We start from the raw sequence: 8,053 nt of genomic DNA, 5'->3' as shown, positions 1-8,053 counted from the left end.
GAGGCGTCGAGAGGGGGGCTCGACCTTATCCTCTCCAGGAGTCGCCGTCGACGCGGTCCGGCAGGGCTCGCCCCTGTTGCGACCCCGGCCGGGGGAACAGAGGGAGAAGGCGACCTGGGGAGGGGCTGGGCCGGACCAGCCGGGCCTGTCCCTGGTGGGCCGAGGCCCGGGGGGGCAAGGGAAGCCCTTTTTTATAGCCTTTTTCTTTTTTTTCTTTTTTAAAGCCTCTATTTTATTTCATTCCAGGGCACTAAGCCACTTTCTAAAAAAAATTGGCTCACCACCAATATTAAGAAGTGAATATTTATCACATGATCAACATTTTAGTTTTCATGTTTGCGAACTTTTGGATTTCACTTAGAATTTGAAATTTGAATTTGAACCAGATCGAATCAAAGGGGGATTTAGCAACAGTGAAAATGATGACATGGCACCATTAGCAGGGAATTACTGTAGCTTGATTATCCGGGCATCACATGAGGTCTAGATGCCAAAATCGGATCAAGTGTAGGGGTTCTAAACGGTAGGGCCATGTTATTGCCAATTGCTGGTCCAAGAATGGCCACTCCGAGATTGTGATTTCGGCTCCTTTCTCCGTTGTTCCAAATAAGCCCACCGCTTCCCATATTATAGCTAATGGGAGTAATCAACGATTGCTCCCTCCGAGACGAAGAATAGAGCTACCCTAGACCCATTGTGAAGTGATTTGATATCTTTTACTGCAGGACACCAACGGACCTCGCATACTGCTCCCCACTCTTGTGCTTCCCCACCTCCCCCATCCAGGGTAATCTCTCCGGTGAGCTCGCCGATGGCTGTTGGAGATATGCCCTATAGGCAATCATGTATGATGATATTTCCTATGTGTTTATGAATAAAGATAGTCCTTGGACATTATCCATGATGTGTATCAGCAAATATGTGACTTGTTTGTGGGACTATGCATTGTATGATGACTGTCCTAAAAGATCCTAGTCAAAAGGGCTGGTGTGGACGCGCAGCCAACTAGACTAGCATATGACACGGTCGATGCCTTGGTCTCACTAGCCATGGAGCATTGGATGTTAACCAGATAATGTGACTTGGAAAGGTCTGTCGAGATAAGGTCCGAGTCGGACAGACCCAACTATGAGACGCAGCGATATGTCATCTGTGAGTCTCTAGTACAACATATGTTCCATGTCCTAAGACCTGAGCTGACGCATGTACTCGGGATGGTGACAGACTTGCTTTGGGCCGACCAAACGCTACTCCGTGACTGGGTATTTACAAAGGTAGGTTTCGGGCTTGTCCAGACCCATGTTGCGAGACGTGATCGAGCAAGATGGGATTTGCCGCTCCGATCAGGAGAGATATATTCTGGGCCCCTCGTGTGATCCGACCAAGAGAAGCATGGTCATGCGAAAAGGATTATGAGATAATCCGGCTAGTGGTCGGCATCACTGGAATGAGAAAGAGGTCGTGCTAGCACAAGGATGACAATCTCGCCTTGAGCCCGACAACATATATCGTGTGCAAAGGGAACAAGTGACATGTTGTACAGGTTTGCCTAACCAGCTTCATACTCTGCTTGGTGTTCGGCATGCCTTGCTAGAGGCCGCTACCAACCGTGCAGTTCGGAGGTGATTCGAACTGCGACCAAGCTGACTTGAACCTAAGGGGTCGCGCGCTTAAGGGAAGGAACCTACGAGGTCGGATCCGAGGACACTGGTCGGATGTGATCCGAGATGTATTCGCATTGTGGCCGAGTAGACTTGTGAGCTTTAGGGTCCGTGCGAGGCCCGTGTTGAGCCCGCGACAGACGCCTATACAAAGTGGAGGTGCGGCACACTCATGAGGTTAATCGCTTTGGCGCTGTCACTAGGGTTTGCATGTGTTGCGAATAGCCACCTCCACTCACCGTCGGTTGTGTGATCGGACCTAGCAGTCCGCCGCACGACGTTCCTCCTGCACGCGCGAATACCGTTAGAGGCAGCGCACTTGCGCCACTCCAGCGAACCTGTTCGCGGGATCCAATCGGCTACGTGGGAGACCGACAAGGAGGAGGACTCCGGGAACACGAGGCGACTCCGGGAACACGCTGCCTCAATTCTACTTCCACTGCACGGCACTGCGCGTCTAGTGGTAACGAACTGTGATCCATTCCCGTAGCATGTTCCTGGTTGCTCTGCGCGTAGGAAAATTTTAATTTGCAGTCGACGCACCCTACCGCATAACCCAACAATGGCGACCTTCATCTTCGACCCTACGTCATTCCACTAAACATCGTTTACTCCCCTTCCACCTACGTTCTACCAAATTGCCCTTTCTTAGAATCACTCCCAACTTTATTTCTTGACATCAAGGCAGATCCATTATCTCCAGATCCAAATTTCCTCCAGAGATAGTGAATGTTATGTGGCTTGCAATTCTAATCCTCCTCATATTGCTAGGAAAATAGTTACGAACTTGTACACTGCCGTTTCGAATATTGCTCCAAAGGATACTACTGAGAAGAAACTTTTCAATCCAAAGAAGAAGGAGATAATGAGGGCACAAGCAAGGAAAAGGTGGCCCGTATGTGTGAGGATTACTCCCACCAAAGAGTACAAGGTCAAGAATGCACTTAGTTATGATTCAAATATTCTTTTGGACTACGAATGTAATAAATGTGACTCGCCGGGCCGTGTCTTTATGTACAGGAAAGTCTAAGACATTTTAATCAATGTAATTAACTCCTCGATATGTTTGTGTCTGTATTTGTTTCTCTCTCTGAGATTTCTACTATCATAAAATTAAAATCCAGTCTAATCGCCAGAAAGAAACACCCGATCCACTCAAGTTTTACAATGAATACAGAATGAAGATTCTTAACTCAAACATAAGAAGAATAAATTCTAGTGATAAATGAGTGGTCGTGTCTAATAAAATGGGATTCGTGATCGGTCGCTTCATTCTTCCAACCCCTCTACCTTCATGATTCTCCCACTGAGTACCCTTCTTCCGTTGTTATATAGAAATTTCTTTGCCATAAATCTTTGGATAGGGCAATCTACGACCCATGGTGCACATATCCCCTAATGGACATTACTCCCACAAGAATCCCTACAATACCTAGCAAGTAACATGATTTTTTATGGGGAGGTCCAAGTAATATGATGAGACAGAGATAGAATTCGTTCAACGGTGTTTTCTTCTCAAGTTCTAATAACCTTTTATCAGATTAGAGACAACAAATAGCAAGAACATAATATGTGGTGTAACTAAATAGCCTTTACTTTTCCTATAAATCTGTTTTATATACATTATGGCCCTGACATTTCTTTTATTTTTACCAATAAGTTTGTGTGTAAAATTCTAATTAGTCAAACTGACAAAATCATTGTATGCTTTACTTGCAAAAATAATTTAATAAATATTGACGATATGATTAAATACTGACTAAAATTGGCAAAGGACAGGGTCCTGCACCAAAATTACCCTGCAACCCTTTCTTCCTCATACTTCTTGTCTGAACATTTCCAGTATTCACAGTGATATAACTATTATAATTCTGACTGTAATTTCTCCATCTTCTTATCTTTTTTCAAACTGGGTCTCGATCTTACCACAGTAAAATCATCCTTGAAATCCTTGCACTTATTCTCCCAGTCCAAAAGCTTAACATGACTATCATCTTTATCATTCTCAAAACAAGTCTTACTTAGCAAATTAGAACTAGCAATTTCTAAATCCCTAATAGAATCAATAGTACCCAAATATGAAGTAGTACAATCAACACCAAGTTCCAGAGCTTTAACCATAATATTATGAGCAGCAGGAGCATTAAACGAGTTGGTATATGGTCTGTAATTACTTGTGAGGTCTTGATCAGCTACCCTACTTGTTGCTCTACCAGTAATTCTTTCTTGACATCCGGTATCCCATCCAAATAATTTTAGGAAGATTCAGATCCTTAGAAATCCCTCCTGTTTTGTTTGTTTTGTACGATCATGATCTGCAAGTACTTTTCCCCTTAGAATCCGTTTACACTACGTAGTAAATTTTACAGGAAAATTCCCCTCAGTTCCAACCTATCAGAAATTATTCTGTGTCCTTTTGATGTGCACCACCAAACACCCATTCAATAATGCAGAATTCAGGTGGATGCAACACAATAATCATGTGTTTTTGCCATTCAAGTGTTTCCCCAGTTCATACAGTGAATCAACCCAGCAGCAATGGACTGATCGCGGTAGGTGAAGGGGGCCTACGCATTTGAACCCGGCGAAAAGACGAGACTGCATCAATGCAGCAACCAAACGCTGTGAATGTGGCGAAGGAAGAAAGGGAAAGAACCCGTGGTGTGCAGAGCAATCGAGCCGGGCGCGCATCAGGCGTCTGCATCTGAACCACCATCATTTCTCCCTCTTTTTCTGCAAATGACTATCACTTCTCCAATGCTGTGCCTGCTGCCTTCACTGTTACTTTGCCTTTGGCTTTGGCTGCAGGTAATTATCAGATTGGCACTTGCCGTAGGGCCCTCCCGTCTGAGCGTTTTGATGATGGCGTGGCTTCTGCATCTGAACTGAAAAGAAGGGTCGTGTTCAATTCGACCTCAGGTTTTCTCGTGGCCTTGCCTATTCACAAGAATGGAACGGAACCCCCAGATGGCGAGAACAGCAGGCAGGTACTCTACTGTGTTCCAGAAGATGGTTTAGAGTAAGATACAATCGTACTAGAGGCTGCTATGAGATGCAGATGGAACCTGAATCGTCACCATCTACCACGACGTTTGCAGTCCTACCGAGCGAGGCTGATGCGTGAACGCGACGGAACGATTTTTGAAGAAAAAGGAGGAGCTCGAAACCGAGGAATGAAAGCCGGAGAAGGAACAGAGCGGGTGGAAGGAAAAGAAGATAAAGAAGGCTCTGCCTCTGGCCGCTGTCTCGTAGAACCGGACAGGCCTCGGCGCTTCCTCGACCACACGATGCAAAAGGTGGCAAAGGGCGCCGCACCACCCCGCGGGCCGAGAGGCCCCACTCCAGTACTGCTCCAGGCCAGGCCAAGGCGAGCCGATCCGATGGATCGAGTGCCGCGCGGCGCGGGGCGAGTGAGGAAGAGTCCGCCGCGCCCACGCGCGCCCATCACGTCGCTCTCCGGCCCCGGGACACGCCACCACCCATCATCATTCCATCTCCTCCCCTCTGATGGCGCTATATTTGCGAGATTTGGGGCGGTGGTGGCGCGACATTCCTCCGGCCCCGTTCCAGTCGCTCGATCCGTCCTAGTACTACTCCGTTAGGTCGTCGTCGTCGGAGACGAACACGAGACTGGCAAGGGGATCAAGCTCGGCCGCGCAAGAACCATACGACGCCATACGTGACGTGACACGAGAACAACCAAATATGGGGAAGCAAGAATGTACCGGCGTCCACCGGGGCAGCGAACGTACCACTAGTAGTAGTACCGAGAAAAGGAAGCTGCGCACTACCAAAGAAAGTCCGCCATGTACGATGCTGCATCCCGAGAAAAGGAAGATCTTTGGCATGTGCGACGGCGACAGGGACGACGCGCACGCCGCCGGCTGTACCAATCCCCTCCCCGCAGGGCCAGCGCACCCAAGGGGAAAACGACCAGGTGGCCACTCCGGTGGCGTCCCGCTCGCTCGCCGGTCTCTCTCACGGGGGGTTCCATGCCCACATCGCCCCCATACTGCTCCAACCATCCGAGTTCCACAGCCACCATTGTCGACCATGCCGCCTCAACCGTCGCCGGACACGCGCGCTGGTCACCACCACGTCACCGCAAGCGCCAAAAACAATCACAATCTCAATCTCAATCTCAATCACAAATTTCATTTCATTCACACTTACTGGAAAGAACGGGTAGATAGATAGATATGGCAAGACGTGCAACACAAGAAAAAAGTGTAAAGAGTAACCGGGAATATTACTTTACTGATAGATAGATATAGATAAACATCATTTACTTGATAATAGCAAAGGATTACACAAATACATTGGGGAGTTCGTTCATCGCCATTGGACGAACAGGGATTAAAGCAGCTAAGGTACAAAATATGCTGTGGGGGATCGATCATCATCCTTACGAAGGATTACATTAATAATTAACAAAATGTGAAATCAACTAGAGGGCGGTCGAAATCGGTCTTCGGCTAGTCCAGATGATGCACTGCACTGCACTGCCGAGTACGACGATAAACAAACATCAGCACTGGTAATCACAGGAATCAAGTCCACCTTCCAACCCCATCTTCACCATCCATCCATGCTTCAGCACCTATCCACAGAGAGGACGGACCACCACCACCTTCCAAGTTCCAATCCATCTCTTCCCTCCTTTTTTTGGTAATATTTTTTTTGGGTAACTTACTACTTCCTCAAGAACCCCAAAACAAATCCACCCATCCATCTTCATCTTGCCTCCCTTCCGCCAACCAACCGGGAATATTCACACGGGAGATAGATAGCAGCTATGTACAGGAATTTGCAGCAACTGGAAATAGCAAAAGAAACTGAGGATATTTTTTGGGGGGGCCATTTTTCTTCTTACCGCCGCCTCCGCCGTGCCATCTTCTTGCTACCTCAACGAAATAAACTTCCGAGAACGGCTCAGTTGATGAGGTCGGAGACCCAGCCGACGTCGGGGCCTCCTGCTCCGGCACCGACCTCGCAGCTGCGCGGTGCGGCGCCGTCTCGGCTCAGCCGCTCGAACACCTTCTCGCGGAGGGCCCTCCCGGACTCCACCCTCTGGACAGGCTCCCCGTCGTCGAGGAAGCGGAGGTTCAGTGGCTCCAGGTTGGGCATGAAGCTGGAGGCGCCAGTCTGTGTGCCCATGGGGGTGGTGGGGAGACTGTAGAAGCCGGCGGCCTTGGGCGAGCCGTAGGCGGCAGGTGAGGTGGGGTAGCCGGACCACCCACCGGACGGCGACGCCTGCGCCTTGGCGAGGCGCAGCTGGCGGAGCGAGGCGAGGACGTCATTGACGGGCGACCCAACGCCGGGCCAAGAGCCGCAAGAGCCGCGGCGGAAGGAGGCGGCCCCGTCGGGGGACAATGGCGGCGACTCGGACGGGGGCGACTTGGGCGGCGAGGAGAGCAGGGTGCTGGTGGGCGAGGAGGACATGATGCTCTTGCTGAGGTAGCTCTCGAACGCCTGGCGACGGAGCGGCGAGCCGTCGTAGGACTCTGCGAGCGGCGACAGGGGCGTGCTCCTGGGGCTGGAGTGCTGGGACGGCATGGCACGGAGCTGGTCCGGGGTGTGGGCGAAGAAGCAGACGCGGCGGCGGCAGGCGGTGCCGTCCTTGCAGGGCTGCGTGCGGTAGCGCGCCGGGTGGAGCCAGCACTCGAAGACGCCGTGCGCGTACTCGCAGGCGTCCCCGCGCTTGCAGCCGCCCTTGCGGAAGTCCGGGCAGGCGGTGCCGGAGTAGTGGTACTTGCGCGGGTCGCGGCGGCGCGCCTTCTCCCCCGGGTGCGCGAAGGGGCACTCGGTCCAGTCGTGGCTGCGGCCGCGCGCGCACCGGCGCACCTTGAAGTCGTACATGCGGAACTCGTCGCAGGCGTAGGCGTCCACCGCGGCCGCCATGGCCGCCGCCTCGTCCTCGTCCTCGGCGCCCGCGCCCGCGCCGCCGAGCACGTCGTTGCACGGCAGGTACTGGCGCAGCGCCGCGAACAGGAACGGCGTCTCGTCGCCGCCTCCGCCGCCGCCGGCGTCGACGCCGCTCACCGGGAGGTGGTTGCCCCACGGCGGCACGCTCACTCCCTCGCTCATCATCATCATGGCTGTCTGCTCGCCGCTCTGCTTGCTCTGCTCTATGGGAAGAAGAGATCTGCTAGTGGAGGACTGAGGCTGAGGCCTGTGGGTGGGTGTGGGACGGATTGTGGAGAAGAACACCAAGCGGCGCGCGCTTATAAACACCCAGGCCACGGCCGGAGTAACAACGCGGTCGTACAAACTAACTGACGCCGTTTGCGGGCAGCCACTCCGAGCACCTCACTGACACGGCGTCCCCACCATAACCCCATGACCCACCGTCAGCGAGAGGGGATGACGGGAGGCGGGGATAAAGGCGCGGT

At 51.6% G+C, this 8,053-nt stretch overlaps 1 protein-coding gene across 1 annotated transcript; it reads right to left on the bottom strand.

Moving 5' to 3' along the window:
* Nucleotides 1-5,891: 5,891 nt before the first annotated feature.
* On the bottom strand, nt 5,892-7,849 carry LOC119275068 (zinc finger CCCH domain-containing protein 2-like). The gene has a single exon (XM_037555847.1). The coding sequence runs from the start codon at nt 7,755-7,757 to the stop codon at nt 6,594-6,596; it is 1,164 nt and encodes a 387-aa protein (XP_037411744.1). The 5' UTR covers nt 7,758-7,849; the 3' UTR covers nt 5,892-6,593.
* Nucleotides 7,850-8,053: the final 204 nt, after the last annotated feature.

The sequence above is a fragment of the Triticum dicoccoides genome, chromosome 3B (genome assembly GCF_002162155.2).
Source record: "Triticum dicoccoides isolate Atlit2015 ecotype Zavitan chromosome 3B, WEW_v2.0, whole genome shotgun sequence".
Classification (NCBI taxonomy): domain Eukaryota; kingdom Viridiplantae; phylum Streptophyta; class Magnoliopsida; order Poales; family Poaceae; genus Triticum; species Triticum dicoccoides.
The sequence above is the reverse complement of the archived record's forward strand: the minus strand, read 5'-3'. Positions and strand labels throughout refer to the sequence as shown.

Coding starts and splice junctions, on each gene's coding strand:
- LOC119275068 (XM_037555847.1), bottom strand. CDS start 7,757: ATGATGATGATGAGCGAGGGAGTGAGCGTGCCGCCGTGGGGCAACCAC.